This window comes from Crinia signifera, chromosome 7 (assembly GCF_055691185.1).
Source record: "Crinia signifera chromosome 7, ASM5569118v1, whole genome shotgun sequence".
Taxonomy (NCBI): Eukaryota; Metazoa; Chordata; class Amphibia; order Anura; family Myobatrachidae; genus Crinia; species Crinia signifera.
This window is the reverse complement of record NC_139223.1, coordinates 32,699,085-32,718,969: the sequence shown is the minus strand read 5'-3', so window position 1 is coordinate 32,718,969 and position 19,885 is coordinate 32,699,085. Positions and strand designations below refer to the sequence as shown.

The 19,885-nt window shown below is 47.9% G+C and overlaps 1 protein-coding gene across 1 annotated transcript in view; it reads left to right on the top strand.

The window, feature by feature from the left end:
* The first annotated feature begins 473 nt into the window (after positions 1-473).
* The window catches only part of B9D1 (B9 domain containing 1), a 56,679-nt gene continuing 37,267 nt past the window's right edge, over positions 474-19,885 (top strand). The window contains exons 1-5 of the mRNA XM_083152774.1: positions 474-640; positions 3,953-4,021; positions 4,298-4,409; positions 15,205-15,301; positions 19,001-19,063. Of these exons, the coding sequence (XP_083008900.1) occupies positions 581-640; positions 3,953-4,021; positions 4,298-4,409; positions 15,205-15,301; positions 19,001-19,063 (401 nt within the window). The 5' untranslated portion in view covers positions 474-580. The remainder of the gene's footprint in view (positions 641-3,952; positions 4,022-4,297; positions 4,410-15,204; positions 15,302-19,000; positions 19,064-19,885) is intronic.

Genomic DNA, 19,885 nt, shown 5'->3' with positions numbered 1-19,885 from the left:
GCTTGTACAATTAAAAATCGCATCGCATCACATGCCATTTGATGGCATGCGATGCAATGCGATATTTCATTGTACAAGCACTCCTGTTAATTTAACGTTAATATCGCATCACATCGCATACCACTATATACGGTATGCGATGGGCGCCGTGCTAGGAAACAAGTACCAAAGATAATAATAAATATAATAATGATGATGATAATAACAATAAATATAATGATTATAATAATAAATATAACAATAACATTTATGATGATAATAAAAATAATTTAACAATAAAACAATAATAAACCAAAAATGACCTATAAAACATAACTACACATATAAAATTGCATTATGCTTTATGAATATGTTACTTGCAGGCTGCCTATAGCAAATCCTTCTTTTCATTACCAGTCACAACACTAGTGTAGAAGGCTTCGCGCTTAGGACCCGCAGAAGCTTGGTCCTGGCCGCTCCCTGTAGCTGCCGGTTGCTATGACCGGCGCGTCCCTTAGCAACCGGCAGAGATCAGCGTCTCCGCCGCCTCCGGACTGCATCCAGCCATCGCTATCTGTGCTGTCCGCTCCCGGAGCTGCCCATGGCCTCCGCCGCCAGCGTCTTCCTCCTCAGCGTGAACGGACAGATAGAGAGCGCCGAGGTGAGGCCTGGATCCTGCGCCGGGGCCTAGTGGGAGTTATGGGGGTCTTACAGATGGGGGATGGGGGGACAGGCTGCTTGTGTGGGGATTGCACGATATAGTGTTGTAAGCTTCATACTCCCACGTTCCCCATAGGGTGTCAGTTACAGTTCTGCACAGCCCTGTTTATGGCATATACACATTAATATTATTATGATATTGCGCCAGAATCTGCGTCATTCAGCCCTGACTCATTCAGGTATAGTTAGTAAAACAATGCAATTGGAATATCCCGCTGCCAGCCTGTGCCTGCGTCATCCTGGCGGTCTGCAGGATGCACTACTCCCATCCGATTTAACCACTGACTTGGCCATGAGGAAAGGCAGCAGGATTGATCCATGGGCCTAGTTCAGCATAAATTGCTAGAACTAGCGTCTGGGTTCCGGTCAGCTCTGAATAACCCCCTATGTCATTCTCAAAAACACTGCGTTAGCTGTGCAGCACAGCCAAAATAATTTCCTATCCATAGCCAGGTTAAGGTGGGGACAGGGCATACTGTACCCTAGGAACCCTTTCTCAGGGAAGAAATAAGCGGTATGTGGCCTTCCAGCTAGAGGGCATGGCCCATGTATGCGACAAGACCCATTTTCACCATTGAGGGAAATGCCTAGAACTCTATCAGCTGCTAGCATGTCCTCTGTTCCTTTCTCCCGATGCACATAGCATCTATACACCATTGCTCTGCAGAGCAGCGAGTGAGAGAAGGGCTTACAAGTACCCCACCCACCACGTCGTCCCATGGGGGGGGTGTCTCCCCAAAATTGTGACAATTGGGACCCATCTATTGCATATCTCCCAACATAACCCTCTCCAGGAGGGACACAATGCTCTGCTGCTGGACTTCCCTCTTAATGTATGATTTCCATCACCTGTGGTGACCTTTCTTAACAATTAACCTGTTCAACACAGGTGATGGCAATCCTACATTACCAGATAAGTCCAGGAGCAGAGCATTGTGTCCCTCCTGGAATTGGTCATGTTGGGAGGTATGCAATCGCTGCTGGCTGAGAGGGGCAATCCATCTCCTGGCAAATGTTGGGGTTGGTTGCCTACAGTGGCTAGTGCCAGATAAAGATGGCGTTAGCTGCTTGGGCTGAATCATTCCAGAGCTTGGCATATCAGACAGAGTAGCCCCTAAAGAAACCTGTAGGGACTGTGTGCGATTGATATCTGCAGCGGGGTCCCCCTAGATACAGTACATCTCGAGGGTCAGATATCACACAAACACGGGGTTTCCAGATCAGTTTAATAATACTTCGATGCCCAGACGGATAGGAAATCCACCGCTTGCATCACACGTAGCTTTCCATTTGCAGATCTGTTTACAAAAACGAAACTATCAAACAGTATTTTCCATCAGCACCAGTCTGGCGCTTTCACTAATCTGCTAAGGATTCCTCTGAAGTGGTCATCGTGGACGTCAGAGACCCACCCGAAAAACGCATGGGCACGTCTGCACACCCAGAAAACGTAAATTTTACAGGGAACCCACTACAGCAAAAGTGCTGTTGGGGCATTGAGCACAAGGGGCATGATTCAGACCTTTCCGCTAGACAGCGTATACTTGCAGCTGAGCGAACAGGTCTGCGCCGCTGAATCTCACCCCTTGTGGTACATAAAAAAACTCAGGGTAGTTGCGCTAGACAAGTGTTTTTCAACCACTGTGCCGTGGTACACTAGTGTGCCTTGAGCTGTTCTCAAGTGTGCCTCCAGGTCTAGAGATGCCTAAACTAGTTTACAGTCACCACCCGTTCAAGTGTTATTTACTGGTCTCTTCTATTCATGTAAAGGGCCAATGTATTTTATTTGTGTTACCTGTGGGGACCAGTGTGATTGTTTTTTATATGGGGGGCAATAGGTTTGTTTTTTTCCTGTGGGGGCCAATGTGTTTTCCCCTGTGGGGATCTCATGGTGTGCCTTGGCAATTTTAAAATCTTATTTAGTGTGCCGCAAGGTAAAAAGGTTGAAAATCACTGCGCTAGACTCGAGTGTGCAATTGAATTAAGAATAACATTTATTTAATATAGACATTATTAAAAAGGACAATTCATGGCTTAAAAAACATGTACAATATGTATACTAATAAACAGAAAAATTGATTGCTGCGGTAATTTGTGCACTTATTAATGAATTTAGTAGTCCCCTTACAGAGTGTGTCCAAATCTTTTTTGGGGCCCAAAAAGATGTATAAAGTCCTTTAGTGGGTGGATGTTGGGAGTATAATTGTAGCCCTCCAATGTACTTGCTCCAACCTGGGTGGGAAAGATGGCGTTTCCTCCACAGGGTTAAGTATTGCTGGTACTGGAGACTTTTGGATTTTTGTGCTGTCAGTAAAACGCAGACGTGCCCAGATGTTTTAAGGGAGGGTGTGTGACGTCAGCTCCAGCCTTGATCAGCCTGTTTCTATTGCAGAGCTGTGGAAGGGTCCGACTTATGGTTCCCATACACATGTAAGATATTGGATGCGATTTCGATATTTGGAATCGCTGTGACAAATCGCATGTGCCACCCGACGCGATATGCGGGTCCGCTAGTTCAATCTCGCGTCTCCAGATATTATGTGCTGCACATTAATATCTATCGCATCGCATGTGCGATCACATACAGTTTTTAAACATATACGATGTGCGATCTATCACTGAATGACGGCGTCACCCAGCATCACCATCGGGCGAACCCTGGGTCACCTCCGCCGGGCGCCTTACTGCACCCCACTGTGCACCCCAATGCTGCATTTCAAAAGATTATGCTGCCCTCTGAGTGGCTGAGAGAGCTCTCTCAGCCACTCAGAGGTCAGAGAGCTCTCTCAGCCAATCAGAGGTCAGAGAGCTCTCTCAGCCAATCAGAGGTCAGAGAGCTCTCTCAGCCAATCAGACGGCCACCCAGTCTTTTGAATTTTTTTCAAATTCTGCCACCTGCCGCCAGCTCTGCTGACTAACACGACCACCTGGTTAACCACTGCCCGCTGCCCCCCCCCCCCCACGCCTGGTTCCAGCACTTGATGAGTGACATCGCACATCGGGTGCTGGGGAAAAAGCACTTCAGATACGATCACATCTGACCACACTAGTGTATGGGCAACATTACTCACATTTGCACACTGGGGAAAAATGCGGGAATTAGGATAGCGGATTGTGAAATATTTCCAATTCACTTACAGATCTGCATGGCAACTAACTACAAATTTTCTGATCTTAGCGCCACTACACAGTATGGAGCATACTTCAGTCTGCGTGTCATGTAATGTGTTTCATGTCTTCTCTCGTCCATAAGTTTCCGGAGTTCGATGACCTGTACTGCAAGTACTGCTTCGTCTATGGCCACGACTGGGCTCCGACCTCTGTAAGTTCTTCTGCAGTCTTGAATTTGATATTTTTTTTTTATTCTGTGCAAAATTAATTTTCAGAAGTGACTTGTAATAAAGATATTTACAGATTACTGGGACAGCACAAAGTAAATTTCAGCTTGGTATTCAAAATCCTACCACTAGATGGCGCCTAACTCTAAGTTTTCTCCAAGTAGCCATGAATGTAATGTATTCTTTCATCAGATTTATCTTATGATAATACTGGAATATTTGCTGTAATGTCAGATGTCCCTTATTACGTGTCTCTACAGGGGGTGGAAGAAGGAATATCTCAGATTGCTTCTAGGAACAGAAGTATAAAGAAAAGTGTTGTATGGAACTTTCCTATTGAGATCACGTTTAAAAGCACCAACCCGTTTGGCTGTAAGTATATACGTCGCTATAGTGGTTGCGCAGAGTATATTCTGCGAAATACTAATCTACCCGGCTGATTATAGGTCGCACCCAAGGTGCTTGTGAGTATATAAGTCCATATAATGGTTCTGGCTGCGCAGGGTATTACATCTATGTATTACTGTATAAACTACAGTCTAATCTGTGGGGAGTCACACACTGGGGGTTATTCTAGTTCACTCGCAAAGGCACAATCACTCTCTAATGGACAAAACCATGTGCACTGCAGGTGGGGCTGATGTAACATGTGCAGAGAGAGTTACATCTGGGTGTGTTATTGTTTCTGTGCAGGGTAAATACTGACTGCTTTATTTTTACACTGCAATATAGATATCGAACCCCACCCAAATCTAACTCTCTCTGCACATGTTACATCTGCCCCACCTGCAGTGCATATGGGTTTTGTCCATTAGAGAGTGATTGTGCCTTTGCGAGTGAAACAGAATAACCCCCACAATGTAGCTGAATTTGGGGACTGTTGCGGAAGCTTGATTCACTGCTGGGGTTCATGCATGTGCAACCGGAAACGCTTACCACCCATCGATTTTATACCGCCACACCATTATTATCTGCACTTGCCCAAACGCGATGCTATGTGCTAGAGTCAGACCCAGGCCTCCGCGTATGCATAGCCCAGACACAAACGCGATGCTATGTGCTAGAGTCAGACCCAGGCCTCCGCGTATGCATAGCCCAGACACAAACGCGGTGCTATGTGCTAGAGATCAGTCAGACCCAGGCCTCCGCGTATGCATAGCACAGACACAAACGCGATGCTATGTGCTAGAGTCAGACCCAGGCCTCCGCGTATGCATAGCCCAGACACAAACGCGGTGCTATGTACTAGAGTCAGACCCAGGCCTCCGCGTATGCATAGCCCAGACACAAACGCAATGCTATGTGCTAGAGTCAGACCCAGGCCTCCGCGTATGCATAGCCCAGACACAAACGCGGTGCTATGTGCTAGAGTCAGACCCAGGCCTCCGCGTATGCATAGCCCAGACACAAACGCGATGCTATGTGCTAGAGTCAGACCCAGGCCTCCGCGTATGCATAGCCCAGACACAAACGCGGTGCTATGTACTAGAGTCAGACCCAGGCCTCCGCGTATGCATAGCCCAGACACAAACGCGATGCTATGTGCTAGAGTCAGACCCAGGCCTCCGCGTATGCATAGCCCAGACACAAACGGGGTGCTATGTGCTAGAGTCAGACCCAGGCCTCCGCGTATGCATAGCCCAGACACAAACGCGATGCTATGTGCTAGAGTCAGACCCAGGCCTCCGCGTATGCATAGCCCAGACACAAACGCGATGCTATGTGCTAGAGTCAGACCCAGGCCTCCGCGTATGCATAGCCCAGACACAAACGCGATGCTATGTGCTAGAGATCAGTCAGACCCAGGCCTCCGCGTATGCATAGCCCAGACACAAACGCGATGCTATGTGCTAGAGTCAGACCCAGGCCTCCGCGTATGCATAGCCCAGGCACAAACGCGATGCTATGTGCTAGAGTCAGACCCAGGCCTCCGCGTATGCATAGCCCAGACACAAACGCGATGCTATGTGCTAGAGTCAGACCCAGGCCTCCACGTATGCATAGCCCAGACACAAACGCGGTGCTATGTGCTAGAGTCAGACCCAGGCCTCCGCGTATGCATAGCCCAGACACAAACGCGATGCTATGTGCTAGAGATCAGTCAGACCCAGGCCTCCGCGTATGCATAGCCCAGACACAAACGGGGTGCTATGTGCTAGAGATCAGTCAGACCCAGGCCTCCGCGTATGCATAGCCCAGACACAAACGCGGTGCTATGTGCTAGAGTCAGACCCAGGCCTCCGCGTATGCATAACCCAGACACAAACGCGGTGCTATGTGCTAGAGTCAGACCCAGGCCTCCGCGTATGCATAGCCCAGACACAAACGCGATGCTATGTGCTAGAGATCAGTCAGACCCAGGCCTCCGCGTATGCATAGCCCAGACACAAACGGGGTGCTATGTGCTAGAGATCAGTCAGACCCAGGCCTCCGCGTATGCATAGCCCAGACACAAACGCGATGCTATGTACTAGAGTCAGACCCAGGCCTCCGCGTATGCATAACCCAGACACAAACGCGATGCTATGTGCTAGAGTCAGACCCAGGCCTCCGCGTATGCATAGCCCAGACACAAACGCGGTGCTATGTGCTAGAGTCAGACCCAGGCCTCCGCGTATGCATAGCCCAGACACAAGCGCGATGCTATGTGCTAGAGTCAGACCCAATCCTCCGCGTATGCATAGCCCAGACACAAACGCGGTGCTATGTGCTAGAGTCAGACCCAGGCCTCTGCGTATGCATAACCCAGACACAAACGCGATGCTATGTGCTAGAGTCAGACCCAGGCCTCCGCGTATGCATAGCCCAGACACAAACGCGGTGCTATGTGCTAGAGTCAGACCCAGGCCTCCGCGTCTGCATAACCCAGACACAAACGCGATGCTATGTGCTAGAGTCAGACCCAGGCCTCTGCGTATGCATAGCCCAGACACAAACGGGGTGCTATGTGCTAGAGTCAGACCCAGGCCTCCGCGTATGCATAGCCCAGACACAAACGCGATGCTATGTGCTAGAGTCAGACCCAGGCCTCCGCGTATGCATAGCCCAGACACAAACGGGGTGCTATGTGCTAGAGTCAGACCCAGGCCTCCGCGTATGCATAGCCCAGACACAAACGCGATGCTATGTGCTAGAGTCAGACCCAGGCCTCCGCGTATGCATAGCCCAGACACAAACGCGATGCTATGTGCTAGAGTCAGACCCAGGCCTCCGCGTATGCATAGCCCAGACACAAACGCGGTGCTATGTGCTAGAGTCAGACCCAGGCCTCCGCGTATGCATAGTCCAGACACAAACGCGGTGCTATGTGCTAGAGTCAGACCCAGGCCTCCGCGTATGCATAGTCCAGACACAAACGCGATGCTATGTGCTAGAGTCAGACCCAGGCCTCCGCGTATGCATAGCCCAGACACAAACGCAATGCTATGTGCTAGAGTCAGACCCAGGCCTCCGCGTATGCATAGCCCAGACACAAACGCGATGCTATGTGCTAGAGTCAGACCCAGGCCTCCGCGTATGCATAGCCCAGACACAAACGCGATGCTATGTACTAGAGTCAGACCCAGGCCTCCGCGTATGCATAGCCCAGACACAAACGCGATGCTATGTGCTAGAGATCAGTCAGACCCAGGCCTCCGCGTATGCATAGCCCAGACACAAACGCGGTGCTATGTGCTAGAGTCAGACCCAGGCCTCCGCGTATGCATAGCCCAGACACAAACGTGGTGCTATGTGCTAGAGATCAGTCAGACCCAGGCCTCCGCGTATGCATAACCCAGACACAAACGCGATGCTATGTGCTAGAGTCAGACCCAGGCCTCCGCGTATGCATAGCCCAGACACAAACGCGGTGCTATGTGCTAGTCAGACCCAGGCCTCCGCGTATGCATAGCCCAGACACAAACACGATGCTATGTGCTAGAGTCAGACCCAGGCCTCCGCGTATGCATAGCCCAGACACAAACGGGGTGCTATGTGCTAGAGTCAGACCCAGGCCTCTGCGTATGCATAGCCCAGACACAAACGCGGTACTATGTGCTAGAGTCAGACCCAGGCCTCCGTGTATGCATAGCCCAGACACAAACGGGGTGCTATGTGCTAGAGTCAGACCCAGGCCTCCGCGTATGCATAGCCCAGACACAAACGGGGTGCTATGTGCTAGAGTCAGACCCAGGCCTCCGCGTATGCATAGCCCAGACACAAACGGGGTGCTATGTGCTAGAGTCAGACCCAGGCCTCCGCGTATGCATAGCCCAGACACAAACGCGGTACTATGTGCTAGAGTCAGACCCAGGCCTCCGTGTATGCATAGCCCAGACACAAACGCGATGCTATGTGCTAGAGATCAGTCAGACCCAGGCCTCCGCGTATGCATAGCCCAGACACAAACGCGATGCTATGTGCTAGAGTCAGACCCAGGCCTCCGCGTATGCATAGCCCAGACACAAACGCGATGCTATGTGCTAGAGTCAGACCCAGGCCTCCGCGTATGCATAACCCAGACACAAACGCGATGCTATGTGCTAGTCAGACCCAGGCCTCCGCGTATGCATAGCCCAGACACAAACGCGATGCTATGTGCTAGAGTCAGACCCAGGCCTCCGCGTATGCATAGCCCAGACACAAACGCGATGCTATGTGCTAGAGTCAGACCCAGGCCTCCGCGTATGCATAGCCCAGACACAAACGCGATGCTATGTGCTAGAGTCAGACCCAGGCCTCCGCGTATGCATAGCCCAGACACAAACGCGATGCTATGTGCTAGAGTCAGACCCAGGCCTCCGCGTATGCATAGCCCAGACACAAACGCGATGCTATGTGCTAGAGTCAGACCCAGGCCTCCGCGTATGCATAACCCAGACACAAACGCGATGCTATGTGCTAGAGTCAGACCCAGGCCTCCGCGTATGCATAGCCCAGACACAAACGCGATGCTATGTGCTAGAGTCAGACCCAGGCCTCCGCGTATGCATAGCCCAGACACAAACGCGGTGCTATGTGCTAGTCAGACCCAGGCCTCCGCGTATGCATAGCCCAGACACAAACGCGGTGCTATGTGCTAGAGTCAGACCCAGGCCTCCGCGTATGCATAACCCAGACACAAACGCGATGCTATGTGCTAGTCAGACCCAGGCCTCCGCGTATGCATAGCCCAGACACAAACGCGATGCTATGTGCTAGAGTCAGACCCAGGCCTCCGCGTATGCATAGCCCTTTCTTCTCCTAAATACTCAATTTACTCTCTAGGGTGCACCTCCACACATCTTAATTATTACAGGGAACCGCCGCCTTTTCCCTTTAAATTTAAAAACATTTGTGGACACATCATAATCAGCTATTTTTATATATCTGATACAAACCTGTGCACTGTTCCATTCCCCCGTTCCCCCTTTTCCCCAAAAGAACGCCCCCTACTTTTGTCTGATGAATATGTTACTGTTGAGCTTGTGGATGGGTCTGGTGGGGGGTGGGGGTGGGGGGGGGGATGATGGTAATGTGTCTGCGGGGTAATGTGAGGATCCCGGCTAATCTGGGGCATTGCTGCAGGTCAAAGTGTCTGCTTCCCCACAGTCATAAATAGCATATATCTGGAGCACCCTGCCTGGGCATAGTGCGGAGGTAGCAGAGATTTGGGGTCACCCCTTACATTAAATAGTACACATTTTGGGCCTAATTCAGACCTTTTCGCAAGACTGTGTATGTTCGCAACCTAGCGAATCCATCCCCTCTCAAACATTCCCTTGCATGTGGCCGAATGCATATTAATTTAGGTAAGTGGATTCAGAGCCTATGGATTGCTGTATGCATGATTTTATGGCATGTTCTAGTTATCTTGCTCTAGATCACAGGTTCTCAAACTCGGTCCTCAGGATCCCACACAGTGCATGTTTTGCAGGTCTCCTCACAGAACCACAAGTGAAATAATTAGCTCCATCTGTGGGTCTTTTAAAATGTGTAAGTGAGTGATGAGTGCACCTGTGCACCTGCCGGGTGACCTGGGAAATGTGACAGTGAGTAACGAGTGCACCTGTGCACCTGCCGGGTGACCTGGGAAATGTGTCAGCGAGTAATGAGTGCACCTGTGCACCGGCCGGGTGACCTGGGAAATGTGTCAGTGTGTAATGAGTGCACCTGCTGTGTGACCTGGGAAATGTCAGTGAGTAATGCGTACACCTGTGCACCTGCCGGGTGATCAGGGAAATGTGTCAGTGTGTAATGAGTGCACCTGTGCACCTGCTGTGTGACCTGGGAAATGTCAGTGAGTAATGCGTGCACCTGTGCACCTGCCGGGTGACCTGGAGAGTAAGAACCCCTGCTGTAGATGTGTATTTATATCAGTATTTTATAATGCACTTACTGCTGTTGTTATTAACTGTCAAAAATATGCTGTACACAATGCCGGGCTCTGCTGCTAGCAGCTGTATCGTCCCCAAACTGCCCTTCATGTCCCCGGAGCAGGGGCCCCTGCTGCCTGTCCACCTCTAGGAGGTGAAAAGAGGGACAGAGACAAAAGGGGGTGGGGTCAGTGGCAGCTTTCCCATTCGGCACATGAGGCATGTGCCTAGGGGTGACACTTATTGGGGTGGGGGCGCACAGCATACTCACTTGCAGGAGAACCCGCTCCGATCTGCCTGATCGGGTGACATAGCGCTCAGCGTGCACCCAGCTTATGTATTATGTACACGTGAAGTACGCTGCGGTGTCTGGGTTCCAATCTTCAATTTATAAAGTGATCAATGAGTTGGATGTAACGCAACATTTAAAAAATATTTATCAGCTTTGCCGCTCTTCCGACACGCCCATGAGGTGGCTGCACAGTGTCTTTTTTTGTGGGGTGTCGCCAGTAGCCCTAATCTCCAGTTCACAGTTCAGAGAAGGACACTACACGTTACCTCTTAGAGTCGGTTAGCAGAGCTGTATTGGACGGGTCGCGCTCAGTACATCCAGAGATGTGGTCTGTAGCGGCAGCAGATACAGGATTTGCCTATATTGTGTCATGCAGGGCACCGTCAACTGATAATACAGTATCTAGCTCCAACGCCACGTTAGGATATGTTTCACCCCATTTAGGGCAAACAGATTGAATGCCATTGAGTTTGGTCCATGGCATGAATTATCTTTTTGATATCTTCACTGTAGGCCACGGGAAGTTGTCCTGTGCGGTTTGAGTATAGACGCTGCTTTCCCAGATAACCGGGGAGAAGAAGCGGTGTTCTCCCACATTGCTGTTTACCCCAAGTCAGAGTCTGGTCCTTGTACAGGAGATGGGATATAATGGGGGGAAATGTAATAGGACGAGAGATTTAGGAAGAAATCTCCAGGTTTTTTAAAGCGGCAATCATTTACACTGCAAAACCAGTTTGATTGAAGTGTAAATGATTGCCGCTTTAAAAAAAACTGGCGATTCACATTTATTCAAGCTATCTGCCACGGGGAAGGGAACGGACCAGCAAGGAGAGGTATTTTTTGAGCACTGTGGATTTTCAGACATTTCACCTCATTAATCCACCAATTGCTAAGCAAGGGGCTATTTTATGCAGGAATTCACATTTATTCCCAGGGTTCTACTTCATTAGTGTCTCGCACAATTCTGCCAATAAAGAAATATTCACCCCCGACCTCAGTGATGTCACTTCCATGCTTCATATAGAAACACTCTGTGCTGTGAGAGGCTGATGATCAGGGCATTTGCTCAGTGTCACAGGGAATATTTAAACTGTTCATCCATTTATGTGATATTTGCCCGATTTCACCCGATCTCAACGCATCAGACTTCAAAATTGGGCCAATCGCACGTGTGTTCGATCCAGTCCACGGTCCCGTGCACATCACAAGTGCTGCACGTAGGATATGTCGGACCGGACAGCCTCTACCAGCACTTGCCGGGATCGTATGATTGGTGTTTTTTTTTTTTCTTTGTTTGTTTTTTGTTTCGTTTGACGGAACCAAGTTGGTTTTGTCTTGAATCAAATTGCTGCTTTAAATCTATCTTGCCGGCTAATTGGTTTCATGGTAATGTCAGGACTAGTTACATATTTTAAGTTTATCAATGCCTTGGTGTATGCTTATGAGTCTCTTCTTCCTATCCGCCTGTCCTCCGTAAGCAGGGCCGCCCCCGCAGCACCACGCTGTGTGATTAAGTAGTGCATAAACCCAACACTGGAAGCAGGAATACTACCGAGAAGAATAATGTACCATCCGCGCGGCTGCTTGTCTGCCGACGGCCAGCACGCTGTATGGAAAATACAACGCTCTGGCACTAAATCGTCTCTTCAAAAATGACTTGCTGCTGGCGTGGGGGCATTTGCCGCGACCTCGATAATAATTCTACGGTAAAAAGAAATACACAGCGCTTGTTGCACATCTGTAAATGAATAGTATTTGTTTCTCCATCAAGGGCCTGGCTCAGAGATGTGCTGGGATCCCATATTAAGCAACCAAGTACAAATAGGCAAATGTCACAGCCGCCTGGATTTATATTGAGATGCCCACGGGTGGCGACTACACATCTGCCACGTGTGTACTCTGCCGGCACGAGAACACAAATTGTAAATTGCATTTTACTGTGCCGCTTTAAATCCCATCACAAAATTGCTGAAGAAATCTGTTCTTACGGTGGGAACGAAGCCAGCCTTGGCTAGGACAGGAAGAATTGACTGTAGATCCAGATTGAATTGTAACTTCTACTATACTGTACATACTGGGCATAGGCTTGTACCTTTTGCCCGTTCGCATCTATGACGCCTTTCTTGTGCCCGTGCTGACATTTTGTAGGAAGCAGTCCAGCAACAGCGGGGTCCCAACCGGAGACCTCTCCAAACCCTAATGCTCTGAATAGGGTCTGTTCCATAGACCCCTTATGTATACATACTTCCCTTTTAGGGCCAGATGTATCAAGCTTCAAAAAGTGATAAATTAGAGAGTGATAAACAACCAACCAATCAGCTCCTACCTGTCATTTTTCAAACCCAGCCTGTAACATGACAGGTAGGAGCTGATTGGCTGGCTGTTTATCGCTCTCCGTTTTATCACTTTTTGAAGCTTGATACATCTGTCCCTAAGGTGTCGGTTTCCTTTCACATGTACAAGACAAATCACGTCATAAGCGAGTGTGGAATGGATAAGCTTTTTGGGGAGGGGCATATTTTATATATCTTTAGCTCTGTGACCACCATTAAACAGGAACGTCTACCCTCTCGGGCTCGCTACGCTCACCACACTTACCGTTATCAATACCAATGTGGATAGTAAATCAAGCAAATGTTAGGAAACCATGACGACATTTGGTACCTGGTGGCCTTAAGCACCGACGAGCTGTCATCTGTTTACCTTTTCTTCCTGTCGACGTAATGTATGTTGACCATACACTTCAATCTATGATCCGGACACCACTCATTAGGGTAGTGAAGGCCCCATGTCAGAGCGTTTGGTGACGTACAGCAGCGTCACGGTGACTTGTTACTGCAGATTCTGAGCTGTAAGCCTCACACTATTCCAGTCCTAGTACTGCTCCTCCTTCCAGGCATCGCTGTAAAGCTTTAACATGTGCGTCTTGGGAATCCGCAGTCATTTCATGTTCTGCCAGGGAATCCATCTGTCCCAGATTGATTGATTTATTAACAGTTATTTATATGGCGCCTCCATATATTCCGCAGCTCTTTACAGAGAATATTTCATCATTGGCATCAATGCCTTGCCCCAGTCTACATTCCCCACAAACCTATATATACATTAGGGATGAGTTTGTCGGAGGCCAGTCTGCCTACAATTATGTCTTTGGAGTGGGATGGGGGGGGGGGGGGGGTGGACCCATCCAAGCACAGAGAGAACCTATAGAAACTTCACAAGGATGGCGACCTGGTTGGAATTGAATCTGCGACCCCAGCCCCTTGTGGCAGCAATGCTAATCACTCTGCCACACTGCTGCTCGGATAAAGGTTAGAGACTCCTTGTAGTGCATTGTTCGCCACTTACTGCAGCTGCTGATAAGATCTGGAACATCGCTTCCGTACTCCAATAGCAATTTTCTTTTTGCAAATCTTAATCTGCATTAGTCTACAGACTGATACGAATCTTTGTTCCTATTTCACGCTCTATTGTACCGTGTATTTCACATCCTACCTAGGCTTCCCCAGGCTCGCTGGCCTCTCCGCAAGCTGAATTATCAATGGTGGAACATGCTTCCTACGGGTGTGGATCGTTTGGTCTACAGCAACTAGGTCGACAAGTATTGGGTCGACAACACTAGGTTGACATGGGTCTAGGTCGACATGACATTAGGTTGTCAGTCAAAAGGTTGACATTGGGTTTTTCACTGTTTTGTTTTTTTACCCGAATGTCGACATGGGCAGAGTTTGAAGTGCACCGCATCGCTCGCTTCAGTTGCGAAGCTTCGGGTACACTATTTTATTCTCCCATCACGCCCTAGTGGATGGTAGGGCATGAAATACCGCCTGCTGGCACATTTCGGCTCAAAAAACAGTGAAAACCCCCATATGGACCTAGCCCGTGTCGACCTAATGCTTGTGTCGACCTAATGCCATGTCGACATAGACCCATGTGGACCTTGACCCATGTCGACCTAGTGGTGTCGACCCAATGCTTGTCGACCTAGTTGTTGTAGATCTAATGACCGTATCCCCTTCCTACTGGGTATAAGTCTACACACGACATATTGAACCAGGCTGTCACTTGAGTTTTTCCATTTCTTCCACATGTACCGCTACATACAGATGGGTCTCCATACCCTGTGGCTTAAGGCCGACCCAATAGCTCCTCTAGGCGTACCAAGTTCCATGTGACCCAGCTGCTCTGGCATCTCTTTTACCAACAGTGTGCGTGTTGTTAGAGAAGCTACAATACTGTATTGCTAGTGTACATTGAGCACTAGGGATTGCGGCACTTCTGTGCGACCTCGTCTCAAATCTGGGTTAAAAAATGGTTTCCGATCCGAGCCTCCGCAGCTGCTCCTCCTGCCCCATTGCATTATGTTTCATCAGCGACATAGTACTTGTGTTATACCAATGCTGTGCCAGAAAAGCCGCGACTTACCCTCTGGTCTACACCACGAGAGGCTTTGTCTTTGACGCAACATATTTAAATCGATTTGATACACTACATGTATTTTCGTTGCTTTTTACAACTCCGTGTACTCTTGTTTTTCCAGGGCCTCAGATTGTGGTCAGTGTCTACGGACCCGATGCCTTCGGAAATGATGTGGTTAGGGGTTACGGAGCTGTCCACCTCCCTTTCACACCAGGACGGTAAGTTGTCCTCTTTCTACATCTCTCTGCCCAAGAGCTTACACACAGGATGTATGAAGTCAATGTTATTTGTAGTAATACCAGCGCACATGCAGGCGCGCACATCGTCAATGTACCCAGACTGTGGCAAAGGCCGCTACTACCATAAAATCAAGCATGAATCCTTGGATTGCCATACAGGGCCCAGTAGATTAGTACCTTGCCTCTTTAGGGTTAAAACCACCTTATAAATCTGCGAGGAGGATAAAGAATAGGGCGTCCCAGAAGTTCAGTATTAAGTCTTCTGATACTTTGCATTAATAGACGGGATTACTTCCCAGAGCTCCTAGACACATCTGTAATACAGCCCATATATCATGCTTGACACAGGTAGACAGACTAAATACATCTGCTTTACGCCAGAGAGACCTGCTGCTTTCCCTGATCACTATCTGGACATGAGACGAGATATTATGATTGATGCCGAAACTTGATGGAGTATGTTCAGGAATACAGATTATACAGTTAATAAATGATTATCCTGCAGTTCCAGCATTTATGTACTGCACCGTTGCGTTATCATTTCAATTTTGTTTCAAGGTTTCTTACTGAAAAGTTTCCTTTCCCTCTGTATCTGTCAGAGATGGAAAGTTCCTCGTATTTTACTTGTCACATCTGTACCCAGAGCCGTATTTAGACCTCATGGGGCCCTAGTCGAGATACCAATTTACGGCCCACTACCGCAAACAATCCCTAGCACCACTGTATATTTTCGTTCCTGATTAATGACCCTTGTATTAATTGTCGTTTTTCGTCCTTATAGTAATGTCCTTTACACATTACACCACAAACCGCAATGCCCCGTACATATTACACACCACCCTGTAATCCCCCTTACATATTATGCGGCATACCGTAATTCCCCTTACACATTTTGCACCACACCTTAATACCCATTACACGTTATACCACACGCGCTGTAATGCCCCTTACACATTATACACCATGCTGTAATGCACCTTGTACATTATGTACCCTTGCATTCTGCCCTTGCACGTCATCCCATACATAGTAATGCCCTGTACATATTACGCACCACCTTGTAATCCCCCTTACATACTATGCCGCATACCGTAATATCCCTTACACATTTTGCACCACAACGTAATACCCCTTACCTGTTATGCCACACTGCGCTGTAATGCCCCTTGCATGTTATCTTATACATAGTAATGCCCCTGACATGATGATTCAAACCATAATGCCCTTTATATATTACACAGACCCCCTTTGGTCCCCACATTGTGTGGCTGCTATAGATGTGTGGTCTGCATTAAATGGCTGCTATAGATTTAAGTTCTGCACCGTTTCGCCACCATAGATGTGGGGTTTGCATTGCGTAGTCACGTTGGTCTGCATTATATGGTTACAATTGATTTAGGGACATCTTTTGAAATGAGTGACAGCATGGCCAAGAGCCAATCTTTATGTTTTCTGGCCACTTCACTGGAACCCAAGCTTGTCACATGATCAAACATCCGCTCAGCCCACCCAGCTTCAGTGTCCACGTACAGCCTTCTGGAACGTTCTCCTTACCGTGTGACCTCTGTCCGGCTCTTGATGCTTAGGGTCGTGCAGGCCTGATCTTACTAATGACTCTCACTAACTCCTCATCTCAGCTGCTGCTCGCTCTGTAATTAGACTGATGATGTGACAAATACATCGTTATAATGTATCGATTGCTTGTGACAAACACATAACAGGTATGAAGGCGGCAGATTGGATTTCCTAAAGATGAATAAGTTACTGGCGCCACACACCGCGCTGATGTCTCTATACCCCCATGGTGCCCAAGATCATTTTGAAGTCATTACGCTCATTATCTGGCATGTTAGTAAGCTGATCGCCCTGGCCTGTCATCTGAGTGCGCTAACTAGCTGTCAGCCTGTTCTTCCCCATCATGAACACTCATCATAATATCACATAGAAATTATAATGAGCAGTGCATTATACAGAGTTATTAGCATATGTAGAAATACGTAGACCGCCAGGACCCCAGTGCAGATCCATCTCTGTACTGTTCCACACACAACGCCCATGATGGCCAGTTTATGGGCTGTACCCTGGATCCATCTCTTTACTAGGGACTTCGGAGGCACCGCTGAGGCACGAGACACATTGTGCTGGTCTGTGATTCCTGTGTTGTTCTCATCATGGGGGGTGATTCAGTTTGGTTTGCCAAGGACATTTGGTTTGCTAATGGACAAAACCATGCTGCACTGCAGGTGGGGCAGATGTTACATGTGCAGAGAGAGTTAGATTTGGGTGGGGTGTGTACTTCAAACTGAAATCTATATTGCAGTGTCAAAATAAAGCAGCCAGTATTTACCCTGCACAGAAACCAAATAACCCAAATCTAACTCGCTCTGCACGTGTTACTTCTGCCCCACCTGCAGTGCAGCATGGTTTTGCCCATTAGCAAACCAAATGTGCTTTGTGAGCCAACCTGAATCACCCCACAAATGTGCTTTGAAAACCAACCTGAATCATCCCCCATATCCAATGCCTTAAGCTTACCGGCGGTCAGTAGCAGGCTCATGAATAATCATGCATCTCCTTATTTGTAGGGAGATTAAAAGAAATGATCTGTTTTAACATTATCAATACTTTGTGTTGGCAAAATCAGGGCGACTCCCGTGTGTAACTGCCTCATTGCTTGTGTATTCCTCTTTTGAATGCCATGTAGATGATATGCAAATGAGACACTCCATATTCATGAGGAATCCCTTCTGAGACATTCCTGCACAGAGCAGCCCTTTGCCATGTAAATGACATTTACCTGAAGTGGTCTCTTCAATAGAAACAGCTTCTGTTAGCCATTTGTTAATTAACATTATTGCTATTGTGTCTGATCGATGGCAATTCTGCAACTGGCCATCGATAGTGCTTAACTATGCAATGGATGACCATCGATATTTTTACATATCGATGGTCATCCGTTGTCAATGATTGATTGGCCTGTGGGCCAATCAAAACACAGGGAGTGGGGCTTCGTGGGTGTCAGGGGCGGAGCTATGCTCAGTGTCCAGGCACTTTAAAAAAAAAAAAACATCTGGTTCTCCCCCATTGATGGCAAAAGACATCGGACATGAACCATCGATGATTTAGAATTGTTGATGGCCATCAATATGTTTACCTAACCATTTTGGTTGACTGATTTCACCTGTGGGCCAATTAAAACACGGGGGCGGGGTTTTGTGGGTGCCCAGGGGAGGGCGTGGCTAGAGATGGGCTTTGTGGGTATCAGGGTTGGAGTTATGCTCTGTGTCCCGGTACTTTGAGTAAAAAAAAAGAAAAACATCGGTTTTGCTGTGCCATCGATGGAGGAAAACATCTGGTTCTCCTCCATCAGAGGCAAAAGTATTAGACATCGGCCATAAACCATCGATGATTTTAAATCATCGATGGTCGAACCATCAGATGGGAAACCATCTGATTCTCTCCCATTGATTTCAGAAGTATTCAACATTGGTCATAGACCATCGATGTTTTTGAGACATCGATGGTCAAAGACCATACCTATCTTGGTATCATCCTGTTTTTTCCTGGTCAGAATTTCACGTATCCCTGTAAACTTAGCTGTGGCGCAAACATAACATCACATCGCAGCTGGAAATGTAATTTAATATTCTACTTTTACTATTTGTCATTCTTCTCCAGACATAAGAAAACCATCCCGATGTTTGTTCCAGAATCATCCTCCAGACTTCAGAAGTTCACCAGGTAAAATGCTGGCAGCACGCCCCCCCCCCCCCCAGCCCCCTCCCCACATTCACAGCACCTGCCAGCTCCACTGTACCAGCCACAGCCTCCTCAGCCTCCCCACATCTGACCCTGGTGTACAGTAATGTTTGAGAGGCCGCTAATTGATGTTGTATTACTTCCTGGAAAATGTCATTCTCCCCCTTACCTGTCCTCCGTTCTCTCATTAGTAACCCATTGCAATGCCCCCTGAGGTGCCTTACACATTCCACCATAATTCAGCTGCTTTGTACCTATTTATAATTGCCTTTTACACTATTATAAGCCATGTGCGCACTGAGACCATTTGTGTATTACGCTAGAACTTATCATTGTAATTAAGACTCCAAAATAACATGAGGTTTATTAAGACAAAGGCGATCAATGTACATGTGTATATATATAGTGGCAGCCCCGAGCTACAGCCCGTACTATAGAACATAAAGCAGTGAGTTCGGCGGGGCGACGTTATACTACTCGGTATGCTCCGAATATGTAGGTCTGAATTACCCCATAATGTAGTATGTCACCTTTCATTCCTTTGCTATAACCAATTTCCGTTCTATCTCCTCACTGTACAGTTCTGCAGAATATGTGATGACTTACAATAAAATAATACAACTTATTATATACAGTAATGATAAGAACTCTGACATATCTGTGCATCATTACTGTCTTAAGGCCTCACACACTAGAACGATTTCCGGACAGATCATCCGATATATCGGCCGATTTTTAACGATAAACGGGCTATTATTGCCAATTATCGTTAAAAAAAAATTGGTCGATATATCGGTCGGAAAT